Source organism: Ovis aries, chromosome 5 (assembly GCF_016772045.2).
Source record: "Ovis aries strain OAR_USU_Benz2616 breed Rambouillet chromosome 5, ARS-UI_Ramb_v3.0, whole genome shotgun sequence".
Classification (NCBI taxonomy): domain Eukaryota; kingdom Metazoa; phylum Chordata; class Mammalia; order Artiodactyla; family Bovidae; genus Ovis; species Ovis aries.
In genome coordinates, this window is record NC_056058.1 from 80,715,583 (window position 1) to 80,737,568 (window position 21,986).

Below are 21,986 nucleotides of genomic sequence, written 5' to 3' on the forward strand. Positions count from 1 at the left end.
ATATTAATAGGTCACATTATCTTTGGGTAGTGATTTTAGGTCCTTCTTTTTCTTACTTCGGTTTCTCTCTTATTTTCCACATGAATGTGAAGTCAAGTGGGCCTTAGAAAGCATCACTATGAACAAAGCTAGTGGAGGTGATGGCATTCCAGTTGAGCTATTTCAAATCCTGAAAGATGATGCTGTGAAAGTGCTGCACTCAATAGGCCAGCAAATTGGGAAAACTCAGCAGTGGCCACAGGGTTGGAAGAGGTCAGTTTTCATTCCAATTCCAAAGAAAGGCAATGCCAAAGAATGCTCAAACTACCGCACAATTGCACTCATCTCGCATGCTAGTAAAGTAATGCTCAAAATTCTCCAAGCCAAGCTTCAGTAATACGTGAACCGTGAACTTCCAGATGTTCAAGCTGGTTTTAGAAAAGGCAAAGGAACCAGAGATCAAATTGCCAACATCCGCTGGATCATGGAAAACGCAAGAGAGTTCCAGAAAAACATCTATTTCTGCTTTATTGACTATGCCAAAGCCTTTGACTGTGTGGATCACAATAAACTGTGGAAAATTCTGAAAGAGATGGGAATACCAGACCACTTGACCTGCCTCTTGAGAAATCTGTATGCAGGTCAGGAAGCAACAGTTAGAACTGGACATGGAACAACAGACTGGTTTCAAATAGGAAAAGGAGTATGTCAAGGCTGTATATTGTCACCCTGCTTATTTAACTTCTATGCAGAGTACATCATGAGAAACGCTGGACTGGAAGAAACACAAGCTGGAATCAAGATTGTCAGGAGAAATATCAATAACCTCAGATATGCAGATGACAACACGCTTATGGCAGAAAGTGAAGAGGAACTAAAAAGCCCCTTGATGAAAGTGAAAGAGGAGAGTGAAAAAGTTGGCTTAAAGCTCAACATTCAGAAAACAAAGATCATAGCATCCAGTCCCATCACTTCATGGGAAATAGATGGGGAAACAGTGGAAACAGTGGCAGCCTTTATTTTTGGGGGCTCCAAAATCACTGCAGATGGTGACTGCAGCCATGAAGTTAAAAGACGCTTACTCCTTGGAAGAAAAGTTATGACCAACCTAGATAGCATATTCAAAAGCAGAGACATTACTTTGCTGACTAAGGTCCATCTAGTCAAGGCTATAGTTTTCCAGTAGTCATGTATGGATGTGAGAGTTGGACTGTGAAGAAAGCTGAGTGCCAAAGAATTGATGCTTTTGAACTGTGGTGTTGGAGAAGACTCTTGAGAGTCCGTTGGACTGCAAGGAGATCCAACCAGTCCATTCTGAAGGAGACCAGCCCTGGGATTTCTTTGGAAGGAATGATGCTAAAGCTGAAACTCTAGTACTTTGACCACCTCATGCAAAGAGTTGACTCATTGGAAAAGACTCTGATGCTGGGAGGGACTGGGGGCAGGAGGAGAAGGCGACGACAGAGGATGAGATGGCTGGATGGCATCGCTGACTCGATGGACGTGAGTCTGAGTGAACTCCGGGAGTTGGTGATGGACAGGGAGGCCTGGCGTGCTGCGATTCATGGGGTCGCAAAGAGTCAGACATGACTGAGAGACTGAACTAAACTGAACTGAACATGTAATTATTTCTGTAGCCAAACAAAAAGAAAAAATTTTGGTTTTGGCAAAACAGAATTAGTTAACAGCAATAAATAGTCCAGAGCCATTAAAATTTCCCAGGTTCCCATTTTTCACCTTCAAATCATAGATTTTATAAACCATACCATTATGAAAAATTTCCCATGGAATATATAACTTGTAGAGAACCTTGAAGATACAGTCCAACCCCCTCATTTTATATTTAAAGATACTATAATCTAAAATGTTTCTATATACTGAAGCTAGAGCTAGGAGCCTGTGGTTTTCTGATTCCATGTTTTTTCTGCCATTCACCTAATTTATAGAGTGGATAGTTAAAATTTTCATGTCTAATTTTTGTCTACCTAGTCTGAGCATCTGCCATTGTGTTATTGCTTGCTTTTTCCAATGAGTGAAAAGCTTTTTTGAAGTACCAGTGGTCAGCATTTCTCTATTTAGAAAAATTGGCAGAAACTATAAAATATTAAAACAGGTCCTAAAACTGTCATATGACTCATTGTTCTGATTTATACAATTAGAGTTTTATAATCTACTCTATTCCACTAATTCAATAAATATGTATGTTCACTCAGATTTATAATTTGGAGTGGGATTAAATGGACTTCAAATAATTCTTACAGTTCGCCTTCACTCTTGGCATCTGGAAGGTAGACATTAGATACATGTTCCATCTACCACACCTTCCTTCTCAGACATGAGTGTATTTGGGAAACTCTCTGACTTACTTGCGTTTCAGGATCTTTACTCATCGCTGAGTTATCTTGCTATGATCACATTGACACCCCCTAAAATGTTATGGCTTTGTGTAATATTTTTTATGTATATGTATATATGTCAGTACTTTCCCATAGTTCTTTTTCACTTTAATGTTGAGAGGTGAAAATTAGGTAGACATTTGAACGTAGAAATGCTCAAGAAATAGCATGAGGTAATATGTTTCAAAGAAAGGAAATTGGGTTGAGAAATATCAGTCACTCCCCCAAAACCCTCTCCCAACCCCCAGCCCCGACCCCCCCTCGCCCTCAGCAGCAAAACGTGGGTAATTCATAATGAAAAGCAATCAGAAGAAATAGATGGCAGTTTTCAATTTAGGTGAAGATGATATTGTCTGTTATTAAAACAAACTAGAAATGAGGAGGACTTTGTAGAGCATTCTTTTTTTAAACTCTTTTCCCCAAGAATCTTAATATCTGAATTTCCTTAAAATACAGACCTGTCAGGCTTCTATCTTATAAAAAACATTTTGTTAAACAGAGTTGTAACTTAGAATGAAATAATTTACACAGTTGTTTTTGCTGTTATGAAATAGTTTGCTCATATAAAATACCATATGAGGTAGATTTGAGACAAATTTTAAAATATTTCTAAATGTCATAATTTTGCAGTCCCTTTTCTGATTTAGTTATTCTGATTGTTTTAACACATTAGGGTTGCTAATCATTTACTCCAAGAATCAAGCACAGAAGCTCACAGATTTAAAAATTAAATCAGATTTGTAAACAACTTAATAACTTGAACTTACATGCAGTGTTACTATCTCATGATTAAATCTTTAGTGCAGTGCTACCAATGAAGCATTCAAAGCTAAGAACATTGTGCCACTAGCTGAAAATTGCAATACTGTGACACTTCTTGGTTAAAATTTCTATTGAAATACCTATTATATATAGTTTTAGAGTAGTAGCCACTATTTGAGTTCATTTTCCATCTAAGAAGCCATATTTTATTCATATGTATATATATAGATATAGATATAGATCAGCTTTTGGAGCACACACATGTATTACTTCATTTAGTTTTTACGCAAAACCTGTGAGAGAGGGAGATGAAAGATTATTCAAAAGTGAGGATAGTGAGTTTAGTGTGATACCCAAAATTTCATGGCTGTGCAGAGGTTTATAGAACCTGCTGTGTATCCACCATTATTTCCACTAATCTTTTAGCCTCTATAAATAAAGTAAATAAATAAATAAATAAATAAAGACAACAACATAAAATGGGAAAAAAATAATAAATAAATAAATGTGAATATCCTAGAATTTCTTACAACTTTATAAAAGCAAATTGCAGCTTGTACATACATTATAAGGACAATTAATTTAAAAAAGCATAAAATACCAAATATTTTCTATTGGTACAAAATGGTTTTGAAATGTTACATATACACTGTTCATAATGGCTACCTCTGATGTGGGTATGGATTGCAATTGGGGACAGGGGTGAGTATCTCAAAGAAGAATTTAACTTTAGGTAAAGTACAGTGTCAATATATTCTGAATTAAAAATAAAATAATTTTTTAAAACTATAAGGAACATAGAGTTGGATTCTGGGAGTTATTGGCCTATACTAGGAAGGAGAAGATATTAGATAGAGAATAAATGGGAAATAGATGGGGAAACAGTGGAAATAGTGTCAGACTTTATTTTGGGGGCCTCCAAAATCACTGCAGATGGTGATTGCAGCCATGAAATTGAAAGACGCTTACTCCTTGGAAGGAATATGGTATCTACAACGTAGACAGCATACTAAAAAGCAGAGACATTACTTTGCCAACAAAGGTCCATCTAGTCAAGGCTATGGTTTTCCAGTGGTCATGTATGGATGTGAGAGTTGGACTGGGAAGAAAGCTGAGCGCCAAAGAATTGATGCTTTTGAACTGTGGTGTTGGAGAAGATTCTTGAGAGTCCCTTGGACTGCAAGGAGATCCAACCATTCCATTCTAAGGGAGATTAGATTGGTTCTTGGGTTTTCTTTGGAAGGAATGATGCTAAAGCTGAAACTCCAGTACTTTGGCTACCTCATGGGAAGAGTTGACTCATTGGAAAAAACTCTGATGCTGGGAGGGATTGGGGGCAAGAGGAGAAGGAGACGACAGAGGATGAGATGGCAGGATGGATCACAGACTCGATGGATGTGAGTTTGTGTGAACTCCGGGAGTTGGTGATGGACAGGGAGGCCTGGCCGTGCTGCAGTTCATGGGATCGCAAAGAGTCGGACATCACTGAGTGGCTGAACTGAACTGGAAATGGGAGTTGCTATGGTTTTTGTAAATAAAAACATATCATTACATTGTCTCTTGAATCTCTATGTAATATTTTTTGTAGCTTATTTTGACCTACTGGTTGACAGAAACATAATATTGAAAGTAAGTGTCTTTTCAGAATCATTCCAGTTTGTTCATAGTTTTGGGAAGTAGTCTGCCATCAAAGAGAAATTGGCTGTGGTGCTATATTGTGCAACAAATTAATATCAATCAAAGTGGGGGGGATGTTTGTTTCATCACAATAGCTTTGGTAAATTAAAAGTAATAAATTCAGTTGAAAACCATGAGTATGTCCTTGTAATTCTGCATCTTGTCATTTTTCTTGGTCCTGTTGGTAATTCCTTTGGGCTTTGTCCAGAGGGGCGGAGGCATGGACTATGATTACCTCCGCTGTCACTCCACCCTCCTGGAATGTGGCGTCTGATTTACAAAAACGAAAACCATGACTTTTCACAGGAGCTTGCTATTACTTTTCTCAAAGTTTGTTTGAATCAGAGTAGGATTAGTGTAAAATATCCCCTGCCCTTGGCTTGTGTTCCTTTAGAAAAGTCAGAATATCCAGCCCTTAATTCTTGGTTAGTAAGATAATATCCATAGCTGGGCGAGGTTCTGGAATAATTTGGCATAGCACATCTCTGACTGAAATCTAAATGTGACCCTTGGGATCAAAGGACTATGAATTGGTCTGCCTGTGTAAATTTCAGTGTTTCTCCACTAATCAACTTCATGTCTAAAATCTCTAAAAGAGCTTCCTGTTACAGCTCTTCTCTAACCTTTTTGACTCACAAATGTAGTTTTTTGTCTGACAGCATGCCACCTTTATTCCATGCCCAGAGCAGCCTCGGTGATCCTCACCCTCCCTTAGTGGCTCTCTGAAACAATTCTCCAAGATATACTTTGTAATACAGGCAACCTTCTACATTTATGATAACAGTAATAGTGATAGCAATAATAACAACAGCCATAATTTATTTAGCACCTACTGTGTTTTCAGCATTCACTGCATAGATTTTATAACAGTCTTTCAAGGTAGGTCTAGGTATCTGCAAGTTAGGTCCTGTTACCCTCAATCAGCTCATGACGGAACGGAGACACGACAAGGTAAGGATATAGCTGCTGCTGCTGCTAAGTCGCTTCAGTCGTGTCCCACTCTGTATGACCCCATAGACAGCAGCCCACCAGGCTTCTCTGTCCCTGGGATTCTCTAGGCAAGAATACTGGAGTGGGTTGCCATTTCCGTCTCCAATGCATGCATGCATGCTAAGTCGCTTCAGTCATGTCTGATTCTGTGCCTCCCCATGGACAGCAGCCCACCAGGCTCCTCTATCCACAGATTCTCTAGGCAAAAATACTGGAGTGGGTTGCCATTTCCTTCTCCAAGGATATCGTTCAGTTCAGTTCAGTCACTTAGTTGTGTCTGACTCTTTCGACCCCATGAATCGCAGCACGCCAGGCCTCCTTGTCCATCACCATCTCCTGGAGTTCACTCAAACTCACGTCCATCGAATTGGTGATGCCATCCAGCCATCTCATCCTCTGTCGTCCCCTTTTGCTCCCACCCCCAATCCCTCACAGCATCAGAGTCTTTCCCAGTGAGTCAACTCTTCGCATGAGGTGGCCAAAGTACTGGAGTTTCAGCTTTAGCATCATTCCTTCCAGAGAACACCCAGGGCTGATCTCCTTTAGAATGGAATGGTTGGATCTCCTTGCAGTCCAAGGGACTCTCAAGATTCTCCTCCAACACCACAGTTCAAAAGCATCAATTCTTTGGCGCTCAGCTTTCTTCACAGTCCAACTCTCACATCCATACATGACCACTGGAAAAACCATAGCCATAACTAGACAGACCTTAGTTGGCAAAGTAATGTGTCTGCTTTTCAATATGCTATCTAGGTTGGTCATAACCCACATCTAAATAGTATACACCAAATTAACCCTGCCTGATAGCAGGTCTCCATTTCTTCTAAGGGATTCCTGCCCACAGTAGTAGATATAATGGTCATCTGAGTTAAATTCACCCATTCCAGTCCATTTGAGTTCACTGATTCCTAAAATGTTGATGTTCACTCTTGCCACCTCCTGTTTGACCACTTTCAAATTGGCTTGATTCATGGACCTAACATTCTAGGTTCCTATGCAACATTGCTCTTTACAGCATCGGACCTTGCTTCTATCACCAGTCACATCCACAGCTGGGTGTTGCTTTTGCTTTAGCACCATCCCTTCATTCTTTCTGGAGTTATTACCCTACTGATCTCCAGTGGCATATCGAGCACCTACCAACCTGGAGTGTTCATCTTTCAGTGTCTTATCTTTTTGCCTTTTCATACTGTGCATGGGGTTCTCAAGGCAAGAATACTGAAGTGGTTTGCCATTCTCTTCTCCAGTGGACCACATTCTGTCAGACCTCTCCACCATGGTCTGACATGGGTCTCTCTCACGACATTGGGTGGCCCCACACAGCATGGTTTAGTTTCACTGAACCATGAACTTCCATATGTTCAAGCTGGTTTTAGAAAAGACAATGGAACCAGGGATCAAATTCCCAACATCTGCTGGATCACTGAGAAAGCAAGAGAGTTCCAGAAAAACATCTATTTCTGCTTTATTGACTATGCCAAAGCCTTTGACTGTGTGGATCACAATAAACTGTGGAAAATTCTAAGAGAGATGGGAATACCAGACCACATGACCTGCCTCTTGAGAAACCTATATGCAGGTCAGGAAGCAACAGTTAGAACTGGACATGGAACAACAGACTGATTCCAAACTGGAAAGGAGTATGTCAAGGCTGTATATTGTCACCCTGCTTTTTTAAGTTCTATGCAAAGTACATCATGAGAAACACTGGGCTGGAAGAAGCACAAGCTGGAATCAAGATTGCCGGGAGAAATATCAATAACCTCAGATATGCAGACGACACCACCCTTATGGCAGAAACTGAAGAACTACTGAAGAGCCTCTTGATGAAAGTGAAAGAGGAGAGTGAAAAAGTTGGCTTAAAGCTCAACATTCAGAAAACTAAGATCATGGCATCTGGTCCCATCACTTCATGGCAAATAGACGGATAAACAGTGGAAGCAGTGGCTGACTTTATTTTGGGGGGCTCCAAAATCACTGCAGATGGTGATTGTAGCCATGAAATTATAAGACGCTTACTCCTTGGAAGGAAAGTTATGACCAACCTAGACAGCATACTAAAAAGCAGAGACATTACTTTGTCAACAAAGACCTGTCTAGTCAAGGCTGTTTTTTCCAGTGGTCAGGTATGGATGTGAGAACTGGACTATAAAGAAAGTGAGCACTGAAGAATTGATGCTTTGGGGCTATGGTGTTGGAGAAGACTCTTGAGAGTCCCTTGGGTGGCAAGGAGATCCAACCAGTCCATTCCAAAGGAAATCAGTCCTGGGTGTTTCATTGGAAGGACTGATCTTGAAGCTGAAACTGCAATATTTTGGCCACCTGATGCGAAGAGGTGACTCATTTGAAAAGACCCTGATGCTGGCAAAGATTGAGAGCAGGAGGAGAAGGGGACGACAGAGGATGAGATGGTTGGATGGCATCACTGACTCAATGGACATGAGTTTGAGTAAACTCCAGGATTTGGTGTTGAATAGGGAAGCCTGGTGTGCTGCAGTTCATGGAGTCACAAAGAGTTGGACACGCTGAGCAACTGAACTGAACTGAATAGCAGGTCTCACGCTATAGTGGTAACAGTAAGGTTCCAGTGAACACATACTGCTATCAAAATCAGTTTTGATAAGCAGCATGCTGTCTGCTGCTTTTGAAAAAAAGCATCGAGAAATGCTAATTTCGATGTTTGCTATAAATTAAACTGATATTAGCTAAATTATTGAAAGAAAGTTGCTATTATTTTTCCTGGCATGTTTCTACTTCAAAGATTATTTAAAATGCTATTTTCAGATATTTTATACTAATCTTATTATTATCTGCTGGTTGCATTTCTATCTTAGAAATGTTTCAGAAAAATATTGTGCCACTAGCCTCTCTTCTCACTGACTATAGTGTCAACACATAGTCGCTGGTTTAGAAAATGGAATGAGTTTTGTTCATTCAAAATCATTTCTTAGTTAAAAATAGCAGTTAAGAGCACAAGCTTTAAATCATGATCTCTGCTACCTGCCAGCTTTTTTGACCTTAGGCAAGTTACTTCATATCACTAAACATCATTTTTCTGCTGTTATAGGACATGTTAAGAGGTCATAGCTGATAGCTTTTTGTTTGTTTGTTTCCTCTTGTTTTGGCATTGAATGAGATAATCCACATAAAGCACATAGCATAGTGCATATCTCATGCTAATGACTGTTTCTCATTATTATAATGTAATTTTTGCTTTGAAATAACTGTTTAAAATCTGTTGCCATGTAGTGTAGTGACTTAACACTCGACATACTGTAAAAATTTATTGATGTAGATCATGAAACAGAATAAGATTTTAATGAACTTTTTTTTGTTCTTAGCTAGAGTGCAAATACACACTGATGTATAGTGTATATCTTGAAACCTTATAAAAAGGTTCCTTTAAACATTTCTTACTTGGTTGTAAAAATGGAATTAAGAACAGAATCCATTGTTTGGGACTTTTATCATGTGAAAATATATTTTCCCATTGCTGCTTAATTCAGATGAAAATTTTAGAAAATTATTGAACAGTAAAATGAACCATATTCTTGGTCCTACATGCCAAAGACCTACCTAAGCCTTGCGTCAGTATCACTGGAACACTTAAGGCAGAAGTGAACCAATAGAGAATTGTGTGTCCGTCAGCATTCTTCAGAGTGACAGAGGCAATGAGAGAAGGGTGTGTGTGTGTTCGTACGCATGCACATACATACACATTCATTCATCTCCTGCATTGCAGGGCGGTTCTTTACTGTCTGAGTCACCAGGGAAGCCCACATATAATATGCATATGAACATGTGTATGTATGTATATATATGCATTGTGTGTATCAATATATAATATACGTATATATGCATAAACAGTTCTAGTCAATATATTCTTAGATAGGAGATTGGAAATGAAAGATATACATATTATATCTGTCAGTGGACTTGTTTTTCTGCCCATTCATATGGGTTCAGGGACAAAATGAGAAAGAAAGAAAAATCTCTGGGGCCAAATTATTGGCAGAAGCCTATCCATCTGATAAGGAAATTTGTTTTCAGTGTACATCTCAAGACCTTGGGGCAGGAGGAAGAGGATAGCATAGCTCTCTAAGACCTTATTTGCAGATATTTATCCAAAGGGTTGACAAATAAAGCTGAATTAAGTTTTACTAATGTTGATATTTGACTATTCCAGCCTGACTGTTTATGATACCATTTTATAGTGCAAATTATAGTTTTCTTTGCTAACTGTATAGATGAATCAGAATGGAAGTATAGGCAAGTAACAAATGTCTAATCATAAAATCCTTATGATATATACTCACCCATAAAATATTCAAAAAACTGTGGGCTGCTATCGGTGTTTTTACCTTCAGTACTATGTTCAGTCTTTCCTTCAAATTTTCTTATTTGAACATATTTTAAATGAATGAATAAATTCAGTATTATATTAAATATTTACAGTTTACAAAGTACTTCTATATACATTGTCTAATGCAATAATTTTTATCATGTTTTCATGAAACAAGCTTTGGTTTAATTGATTTTCTCTGTTGTTATTTTGTTTTCAGTTTCATTGTTTTCTGTCCGGATATTTGCTATGTCTTTTCTTCTGCTTGCTATAAGGTTATTTTTAAATATATGAATTCAAGGCTATAACTTTCCCTTTAGGTACCGCTTTTCTTGCAATTGTCTACTTTTTCCATTAGAACCCTTAGCATATTCATTGTAATTATTTTAAATTCTCTATGTGATGATTCCAACGTCTGTTTCATCTTTCAGTCGTGTTCTGATGCTTGCTTTTACTCTTAATACTGTTTTTTTCTTGCTGTCTATCATGTCATGTAATTTTTTGTTAAAAATTATTGATCGAGAGAGGCTGAAGAGGACTCTAATGTGAGGATTAATATTACTGTGCTAGAAGTTGTGCTGAATCCAGTGTTGGACAGACAGGCCTCAGTTCAGTCGCTCAGTCGTGACAGACTTTGCAACCCCATGAATCACAGCACGCCAGGCCTCCCAGTCAATCACCATCTCCCAGAGTTCACTCAAACTCACGTCCACCAAGTCGGTAATGCTATCCAGCCATCTCATCCTCTGTTGTCCCCTTCTCCTCCTACCCCCAATCCCTCCCGACATCAGAGTCTTTTCCAGTGAGTCAACTCTTCCCATGAGGTGGCCAGAGTACTGGAATTTCAGCTTTAGCATCATTCCTTCCAAAGAACATCCAGGGCTGATCTCCTTCAGATGGACTGGTTGGATCTCCTTGCAGTCCAAGGGACTCTCAAGAGTCTTCTCCAACACCACAGTTCAAAAGCAGCAATTCTTTGGCACTCAGCTTTCTTCACAGTCCAACTCTCAAATCCATACATGACTACTGGAAAAACCATAGCCTTGACTAGACAGACCTTAGTCGGCAAAGTAATGTTTCTGCTTTTTAATATGCTATCTAGGTTGGTCATAACTTTTCTTCCAAGGAGTAAGCGTCTTTTAATTTCATGGCTGCAGTCACCACCTGCAGTGATTTCGGAGCCCCAAAAAATAAAGGCTGCCACTGTTTCCACTGTTTCCCATCTATTTCCCATGAAGTGATGGGACCGGATGCCATGATCTTCGTTTTCTGAATGTCGAGCTTTAAGCCAACTTTTTCACTCTCCTCTTTCACTTTCATCAAGAGGCTTTTTAGTTCCTCTTCACTTTCTGCCATAAGCGTGCTGTCATCTGCATATCTGAGGTTATTGATATTTCTCCCGGCAATCTTGATTCCAGCTTGTGTTTCTTCCAGTCCAGCGTTTCTCATGATGTACTCTGCATAGAAGTTAAATAAGCAGGATGACAATATACAGCCTTGATGCACTCCTTTTCCTATTTGGACCCAGTCTGTTGTTCCATGTCCAGTTCTAACTGTTGCTTCCTGACCTGCATACAGATTTCTCAAGAGGCAGGTCAGGTGGTCTGGTATTCCCATCTCTCTCAGAATTTTCCACAGTTTATTGTGATCCACACAGTCAAAGGCTTTGGCATAGTCAATAAAGCAGAAATAGATGTTTTTCTGGAACTCTCTTGCTTTTTCCATGATCCAGCAGATGTTGGCAATTTGATCTCTGGTTCCTCTGCCTTTTCTAAAACCACCTTGAACATCTGGAAGTTCATGGTTCATGTATTGCTGAAGCCTGGCTTGGAGAATTTTGAGCATTACTGTACTAGCATGTGAGATGAGTGCAATTGTGCGGTAGTTTGAGCATTCTTTGGCATTGCCTTACTTTGGGATTGGAATGAAAACTGACCTTTTCCAACCCTGTGGCCACTGCTGAGTTTTCCCAATTTGCTGGCATATTGAGTGCAGCACTTTCACAGCATCATCTTTCAGGATTTGAAATAGCTCAACTGGAATGCCATCACCTCCACTAGCTTTATTCGTAGTGATGCTTTCTAAGGCCCACTTGACTTCACATTCCAGGATGTCTGGCTCTAGGTGAGTGATCATACCATCGTGATTATCTTGGTTGTGAAGATCTTTTTTGTACAGTTCTTCTGTGTATTCTTGGCACCTCTTCTTAATATCTTCTGCTTCTGTTAGATCCATACCATTTCTGTCCTTTGATCGAGCCCATCTTTGCCTGAAATGTTCCCTTGGTATCTCTAATTTTCTTGACGAGATCTCTAGTCTTCCCATTCTGTTGTTTTCCTCTATTTCTTTACATTGAGGCCTCGCGTGCTGCAATTCATGAGGTCTCAAAGAGTTGGACACGACTGAGTTACTGAACTGAACTGAGCTGAGTACTTCTCAAAGAGAGTCTACATCTTCCAGCTCTTTCAACTCTAATCTACTGGTATTTTACTGAAACCCTGTTGATGTGATGAAATGGTGTAGGAGAAAAGCATCTTATCTTTATATAATTTAATATCAGTCTTTCAGCAGACTTGTGTCTTGGGGCTGTGAATTTCCCAAGTATTTCTGCGGTGTTATAGCTCCCTCCCACCCCCACCCCTTAAGTGACATAATAAAGAGAGATAGGTCTGGAACATGCGAAAATCGTTACCCCATGTGGGAAGAGGGCTTCTTAGGTGGCTCAGTGGTGAAGAATCTGCCTGCAGATATGTTCGATCTCAGGGTGGGGAAGATCCCCTGGAGAATGAAATGGCAATCCACTCCAGTATTCTTGCCTGGGAAATTCCAGGGACAGAGGAGCCTGGCAGGCTACAGCCCATGGATTCAGGAAACAGTTAGACAAGACTTGATTTTGCCACTGAGCAAGCATGTGAGAAGTGCAGATGAAGTATATTTCCCTGGAGGGCAGGCCTTTGTTATGGAGAATCTCTATCAGCATATCCACAAAGATGGCTTATTGCCTAACCAGTGCTAGAATCAGGAGAGGATTCTTCTTGGATCTTCACCAGGGGAAGCTGGTGGGATTCCTGGAGGCAAAATCCAGGAAAGGGTGGGGATTCCCCAAAACTCAGCCCCCGGCCCCACCCCCAGTGTCTTACTCTCAAGGGAGTCTACATTCAGCTTCCAGCAATTCACTAAAATTCCCTTTTAGCAATTCATGGTTCCAGAGTCCTCAACTCCAGAGAAGCACATCTCAGCTGTGATATTCTGGATTAATCTCTCTCTCCAGATTTGAGGTTGATGGTTTACTCTGCAAACTCGATTATCTGGTTGGTCCAAGGAAAGTGACTGATTTTCAGTTTCTTCGACTTTATTTGTAAGGATAGGAATGATGACTTCCAACCTCTTTACAAATTGGAAATGCAACCAGAGATCTCCCTCACATAATACGTTAAATTTACTTAATCCAAAACAGAGAATTGAAATAGTCTTGACTACGTTTGGTTTTAACAACGAAGAAATTATAAAAATGGGATTATGTATACGTTATGTAGAATGGTATGTAAAGTCGATACTTTCATTGATTTTGTTTAACAAAATCAAAATTTAAATGTCTACTTCATTCATATTATAAATATTTATGATGATTTTGCTACATTCCAAGTACTCTGTATATTCTGTACTATGTATCTTATAAGGATTCTCTGCTAAAAACAAATCTTCATTACTTGAAAACTTAGAAAGCACATTATTAAGGCTCAAGCTGATCATTTCATGACCAAAAACTAGTTGGAAAGAATCTTTCACATTGTTATCTACACAACGTGAAAAGGAAATCTTTCGTTATTCATGACTTCTTATTTAAGAGCTCATATAATAATTTAGAGGGCTCTAGGATTTTCTAAATTAGTACAAAGAAGTCTTAAATTCTTCACAATTTTCTGTTCTCTAAAAAATTGAATTTTTATCCTTTTGTCAGTATCCACTATTCAGAAGTTTATAAAATGCTGCAAAATTGCCTCCCCACAAGAATACTGGAAGGTAAAGATGTGCTTTTCCTTACGCATAATAACAGAGTCACTTTTAAAGGGGGAAAGTACACAGGCATTACTTTTTTGTGTTGTGTAATCATTCAGCTTTGGCAGATTTTGCAAGTGTTGTCAAGACTTCAAAATCAGCAGATAAATATGAATAAATTCAGATAGAAAATAAACTAAACATTACTGGTAACTTTTAATATTTAAACATTAGGTTCGTGGAACACAAACACAAAATGTATTAGTGTGTCTTATTTTTCTGCAACATGTGAAGATTTTCAAAAACAAAATAAAATGTAGGAGGCGCTCTAGTGAATTGCAAAGCCTAAGGTACAAAGAATTGGAAGACGTGGGTTTTAAGCTTCGGTTAGACCACAGGTTTGTGTGACTTTGATTTCATTTATCACTTCTCCCTCTTTAAAATTCACACAAAAATGAGAATATTGGACCAGGTCATTAGTAAGAGTTTCAGCTCATAAATTATATAATTCTGTATCACAGTTCACACTAAGATTATGCAATTATAAAATTGATAAAATATGTATTTAAAAAAGATTTGTCATTTTCCTATAGAATTGCCTGAGTTTGTTTTCTCTCTTTCTTTCTCTATTTTCTGTTTCTTTTTTTTTTTTTTTGCTTTTTTGTTGGGAGGGGTGGGAGAAAAACAATGAAAAATTTAAATACTTTTCTCAAAATATAATTGCAGTGCTTCTCTTGGATGAAAATTTATTACTGGACCTACATGTAAGCAAGGTAAATAGATGCTGATATAAAATACTTATTGGATGAGCAGAATAGAAACATCTTCCCTTTGATTTTATCCACCTTCAAACTTCATCTCCCCTTTTGCCACAATACTATTTATGATTTATTTCTCTAGATTAAGATTAAATAGCCCTGTTCTTTTAAAATTTTTGTATACCTGATTATTATCAGCTTTATATGCCAAAACATTTTAATTTATTAGGTTCTTTTGTATGACAGCTGATTTGGAGGCATTTTGTGTTAAGATTTTTGATTTGGGTTAAAGGGAAGGAGAAGACAACTCTATCCTTGGGTTTTGCTCAGGGAGTATAAATTTTTATAGGTAGATGGATATGAAAGATATATACATATTTCAAGTTTTGTATTTGCATAAATGTGGCTATATATATGTGTGTGTATATATATATATGACTTCCCTGGTAGCTCAGCTGGAAAGAATCTGCCTGCAGTGCAGGAGATACCAGTTCGATTCCTGGGTCAAGAAGATCCCTGGAGAAGGGATAGGCTACCCACTCCAGTACTCTGGCCTGGAGAATTCCATAGACTGTATAGTCCATGGGGTCGCAAAGAGTCAAACACGACTGAGCAACTTTCATAGTGTGTGTGTGTGTGTGTGTGTGTGTGTGTGTCTGTGTGTCTGTGTGTCTGTGTGTGTCTGTGTCTGTGTGTGTCTGTGTCTGTGTTATATATTTGAGGTGTGAGGCAAGATATGGGACTAGAGGACATTCTGTGAATAAGACATAAAGAAAAGTGAAGTAAAACTACCAAAGTTTGTAGGGAAAATGAATCACATCATTTCTCACAGAGGAGCATCTCAGAGTTTACTACTTGAAATAATAAAAAATGTTTGGCAAATAACATGTTCCCTAGCCATCTGCTTTGAGAAAACCACAGGCTATAGCCCTTCCTTGAGGTTCACAGTGAACATTTCTTTGCATGTTAGCCTTATTAAATCAACATTTTGCAAGTGCGTTTGAATTTAAAACACCTTTTACTGGAGTGTCTCATGGAATTTTGGAAAACACTTGCAGACAGCAGTTTCTGTTTATAATTATTACTAATACTAATAAGTATCCCCCAGAATAATTGAGATTGACTAGATGTTTTTCTGCTGAAGAATTCAGTGTTTCATGATATTCATTACCCACATACTTAAGCTAATTTGAAATAAATCTTTAAATACACATTTCAGTTCCCCACTGTTTGCCTTATGGTAATGAACTGGCATTATTTTATTTCATATAAATGACATTTTGAATTATACCATATTTCTATAATTAATTAAATGATTTAATTTCTTTTTGTAGATAATAGTAATTTCTAGTTCTGCAAGTTAAATGCAGCAGGACTCTTTATTCTCATTTTTACAGGCCAGTTAGCATCCCACTGAACTGAATGCACAGGTGATTCTTTCTTTACTTCCCCTCACCACCCACCTCTTTTTTTTGGTTTAGTTGTTTGATCAATTGCATATTAATGAAGTTATTTTTTCATAAATCAAAATCTCATCAAATGTGTGTCTTTTATTTATTTTGTAGACTCACTGACAAAAATATATTTTGGATTTTTCTTAGTTCACAGGAAAATAGAGGAACTTAAGTCTTTATTGTAGATTTAGTGACAGGATAAAATGATCTTTTAAAATTCAGTATATTAACTCGAGTAGAATTATTTCCAATTGTCATAAACAACAGAAATAGTATTGAGCCTTATTATTGACCCATTTCTGCTCAATGTAATTTTATTTAACGATTATAATTTAAATGTAAATGAGGATATGGATCTCCATTTTTGTCAGCTGACTTGGCCGTTCTTTCAGTGGTTACATTCCCAGGCCACCACTTGGGAGACTTGTCTCTGATTATTGACGCAGTAGATGTTCTCCACTCCTTGTTCTTTGTCACCAGTCATATTCATCCTAATGCGTCACTGTAGCTTCTTTCCTCCCCTCCCAGAGTGAATGATGTCCTTTTTCTATGACCAGACCTTCACAATCTTACCTCCTAATACAATGCTTTTTTCCCATGATCCAGCGGATGTTGGCAATTTGATCTCTGGTTCCTCTGCCTTTTCTAAAACCAGCTTGAATGTCAGGGAGTTCACGGTTCACGTATTGCTGAAGCCTGGCTTGGAGAATTTTGAGCATTACTTTACTAGCATGTGAGGTGAGTGCAATTGTGCGGTAGTTTGAGCATTCTTTGGCATTGCCTTTCTTTGGGATTGGAATGAAAACTGACCTTTTCCAGTCCTGTGGCCACTGCTGAGTGTTCCAAATTTGCTGGCATATTGAGTGCAGCACTTTCACAGCATCATCTTCCAGGATTTGAAACAGCTCAACTGGAATTCTGTCACCTCCACTAGCTTTGTTCATAGTGATGCTTTCTAAGGCCCACTTGACTTCACATTCCAAGATGTCTGGCTCTAGATTAGTGATCACATCAGCATGATTATCTGGGTCGTGATGATCTTTTTTGTACAGTTCTTCCATGTATTCTTGGCACCTCTTCTTAGTATCTTCTGCTTCTGTTAGATCCATAGCATTGCTGTCCTTTATCAAGCCCATCTTTGCATGAAATGTTCTCTTGGTATCTCTAATTTTCTTGTAAAGATCTCTAGTCTTTCCCATTCTGCTGGATCATGGAAAAAGCAAGAGAGTTCCAGAAAACATCTATTTCTGCTTTATTGACTATGCCAAAGCCTTTGACTGTGTGGATCACAATAAACTGTGGAAAATTCTGAGAGAGATGGGAATACCAGACCACCTGACCTGCCTCTTGAGAAATCTGTATGCAGGTCAGGAAGCAACAGTTAGAACTATACATGGAACAACAGAGTGGTTCCAAATAGGAAAAGCAGTGCGTCAAGGCTGTATATTGTCACCATACTTATTTAACTTCTATTCAGAGTACATCATGAGAAACACTGGACTGGAAGAAACACAAGCTGGAATCAAGATTGCCGGGAGAAATATCAATAACCTCAGATATGCACATGACACCACCTTTATGGCAGAAAGTGAAGAGGAACTAAAAAGCCTCTTGATGAAAGTGAAAGAGGAGAGTGAAAAAGTTGGCTTAAAGCTCAACATTCAGAAAACGAAGATCATGGCATCCGGTCCCATCACTTCATGGGAAATAGATGTGGAAACAGTGGAAACAGTGTCAGACTTTATTTTTGGGGGCTCCAAAATCACTGCAGGTGGTGATTGCAGCCATGAAGTTAAAAGACGCTTACTCCTTGGAAGTAAAGTTATGACCAACCGAGGTAGTGTATTCAAAAGCAGAGGCATTACTTTGCCGACTGAGGTCCGTCTAGTCAAGGCTATGGTTTTTCCTGTGGTCATGTATGGATGTGAGAGTTGGACTGTGAAGAAGGCTGAGTGCCGAAGAATTGCTGCTTTTGAACTGTGGTGTTGGAGAAGACTCTTGAGAGTCCCTTGGACTGCAAGGAGATCCAACCAGTCCATTCTGAAGGAGATCAACCCTGGGATTTCTTTGGAAGGAATGATGCTAAAGCTGAAACTCCAGTACTTTGGCCACCTCATGCGAAGAGTTGACTCATTGCAAAAGACTCTGATGCTGGGAGGAATTGGGGGCAGGAGGAGAAGGGGACGACCAAGGATGAGATGGCTGGATGGCATCACGGACTCGATGGTGTGAGTCTGAGTGAACTCCGGGAGATAGTGATGAACAGGGAAGCCTGGTGTGTTGTGATTCATGGGGTCGCAAAGAGTCAGACACGACTGAGAGACTGAACTGAACTGAGCTGAATATAATGCTATACTTTACTTACAGTTACTGTTCTCATGTTAGATTTACTGAAACTCCAGAAATATTTCTCATTGCTCCACTTATATATATACTTTTTTCCTAAATTGTTCTCTCTGCTTGGAAATTATTATTTCCTACCTCTTTTATAATCTTAGCCTTCAAAAATCACCTCTTTTACCCTGGAAATTATGAGTATAACCTTTCCTCTTTGAACTTGTAGGCTATTAAGTGATAATTATCCTTTAATTTTTAAACTACTTACCTGGTATTTATCTATGGGAATTATCTATGGGATAATTGTCTATTATTTATCTATGCGAATTATCTGTATACTCAATTTTTAAACTGCTTGAACACTGATATAGGACCCCAGTGACTTCTGTATTCCATTTAGTAACATACATGCCATTTAGTAAGATACTTGTACTTTGAGTGTTAGACATACATGAAATATTTGTTGAATTAATAAATGAGAGAATGAATGTGATTTTACATTAGATTACCCCAGAAAAAAATTAGAATATACAAGAATTAGTTCAGTTCAGTTCAGTTCAGTTCAGTCGCTCAGTCATATCTGACTCTTTTCGACCCCAAGAACCACAGCACACCAGGGCTCCCTGTCCATCACCAACTCTCAGAGTCCACCCAAACCCACATCCATCGAGTCAGTGATGCTATGCAACCATCTCATCCTCTGTTGTCCCCTTCTCCTCCAACCCTCAATCTTTCCCAGCATGAGGGTCTTTTCAAATGAGTCAGTTCTTCACATCAGGTGGCCAAAGTATTGGAGTTTCAGCTTCAACATCAGTCTTTCCAATGAATACCCAGGACTGATCTCTTTAGGATGGACTAGTTGGATCTCCTTGCAGTCCAAGGGACTCTCAAGAGTCTTCTCCAACACCGCAGTTCAAAAGCAGCAATTCTTCTGTGCTCTTCTTTCTTTATAGTCCAACTCTCACATCCAAACATGACCACTGGAAGAACCATAGCCTTGACTAGACGGACCTTTGTTAGCAAAGTAATGTCTCTGCTTTTGAATATACTATCTAGGTTGGTCATAACTTTCCTTCCAAGGAGTAAGCGTCTTTTAATTTCATGGCTGCAATCACCATCTGCAGTGATTTTGGAGCCCAGAAAAATAAAGTCAGCCACTGTTTCCGCTCTTTCCCCATAGATTTGCCATGAAGTGATGGGACCGGATGCCATGATCTTATACATAGCTACAAAAGCAGTTTTTGACAGAGTGGATTACAAAAGTTTCTTTTAAATTAACTCTGAAAGAAACCAATGTATAGATATTTTAAAGTTGGCTTAATTTTATAAAATAATGTCATTTATACATTTTAATAATGTGATTAATATCTAACTTTACCTCTTATAAAATCTCTTTTCTAAAATGGAAAAGATGTTTAACTTTGTCTTTTTCTCTTTTTATCATGAAAAGTGAAAGTGAAGTCACTCAGTCATGTCCGACTCTTTGCGACTCCATGGAATGTAGCCTACCAGGCTCCTCCGTCCATGGGATTTTCCAGGCAAGAGTACTGAAGTGGGCTGCATTTCTTTCTCCAGGGGATCTTCCTGACCCAAGGATTGAACCTGGGTCTCCCGCATTGTAGGCAGACGCTTTACTGTCTGAGCTACCAGGTAGATATAAATAGTACTTTAAATACTCTATTGAATAAAGAATAAAATATGACAAAAAGGAAATAACCATGACTAACTGTTTACACCATCTGCTAGCAGATGAACAGACAGACTTTTCCTTAACCAGAGGCATGTATAGCTACGAAAGTTCCTAAGTACAAAAAAGAAATTTAGAAATATTTTTCTGCTCAAGTAAGTATTTTGTGCCAAAGAAATAATCAAAAAACAACGGGAGCAATAGAAACTCAGTATTGTTGGATGTCAAGGTTTAAATTTTTTGGTTTTTGAAACAAAATAGTTCAAAGATAGAGTAAAAATAAAGAAAAAAAAAGAAAAAAAAAAAGAGTAAAGCTACTACTTTATCTTTAAAATTTATCTTCACCATAGTATGCTGTGAACTTCCCTGGTGGTTCAGGGGTAAAGAATCTACCTGCCAGTATAGGACATGCGGGTTTCAGTCCCTGGGTTGGGAAGATCCCCTGGAGAAGAAAATGGCAACTCTAGTATTCTTGCCTGGGAAACGCCATGGCCAGACGACCCTGGTGGGCTACAAGCCCATGGGATCACGAAAGAGTCAGACACAAGTTAGTGACTAAAAAACAACATATTCTGCTATAAAAAGCCATGTTTTCCGAGTATCTATGACTATCAGTGAAACTTTTGGTAAACTGGCTAAACAAAAATGTTTTATTGTCAGTGAACATTCAAGTAATATGTACATTACTCCAAAGAATATGCGTGGCCTATAAAAACCATATGCAGATATTAACATTAGCAGCAAATTCTAAGCAGCCTTGTAGGAATTAACTGAGAAAATTTCTGGTTGCCTTATTAGATCACAAGCAAAAAAAAAAAAAAAAACCTGCAAAGTAATAATGATAACAATAACTATAAAATTAGCATAGATATGGTTAAAGAACCATGTTTCAAAAATAAAACACACAAAATAGAAAATCTGGATTTAGGCCTGAATTTTAGGTATGTGTAAATTTTTAATGATTTATTGCTAGTTCATGGCATTAGTGATGGAGAAGGAATGGCAGCCCACTCCAGTATTCTTACCTGGAGAATTCCATGGACAGAAGAGGAACCTGGCGGGCTACAGTCCATGGGGTTGCCAAGAGCTGGACACAACTGAGTGACTAAGCACAGCTTTAATGATAATATGTTTCTTCCACTTCTTGACATTTTTTAGAACTTTAAAAGTCATTTTTTGGACATCCTAAGACATTTGGGGGAACATTTTTAAACACATTTTTAGAACAGAAGGGTTTGGGGGAGAACTGTTTGGTGCTGTGATGAAATCCTTGAATTCATTTAGGTAAGTAAATAAAAAAAGACAGTGGACAAGCTGTTCTTTCCTGGAACTCTATCCTATCATTTCTCGAAGTTTCTTATGTTGAACACTTAATATCTCAAAAGGTTAATAAATGCTACCTAGTAAGGAAATTAAGGAGTTTCCAGAATCTACAAATACAGTAATCAATGGATTGGGTAAAAGTAAAACAATTTCTTTACTTATGGAAGCTTTCAGTATGTTAATATGCATCAGGGACCCTCAGGAAGAACATATAGTTTGTAGGACTTGCAAAGAATTCTTTGACCTAGGATCATGTTTTCACCAAACACCATGCATTAGTAT

At 38.5% G+C, this 21,986-nt stretch overlaps 1 protein-coding gene across 4 annotated transcripts in view; it reads left to right on the top strand.

Moving 5' to 3' along the window:
• The window catches only part of XRCC4 (X-ray repair cross complementing 4), a 295,443-nt gene that overhangs the window by 211,107 nt on the left and 62,350 nt on the right, over positions 1 to 21,986 (top strand). The window contains exon 8 of one of the 4 annotated variants that reach the window (XM_060415986.1): positions 14,872 to 14,902. The exons of the other annotated variants lie outside the window; for them this stretch is intronic. Coding sequence (XP_060271969.1) covers positions 14,872 to 14,887 — 16 coding nt within the window. The 3' untranslated portion in view covers positions 14,888 to 14,902. Of the gene's footprint in view, positions 1 to 14,871; positions 14,903 to 21,986 lie in introns of those variants that run through there. 4 annotated transcript variants of the gene reach the window in all.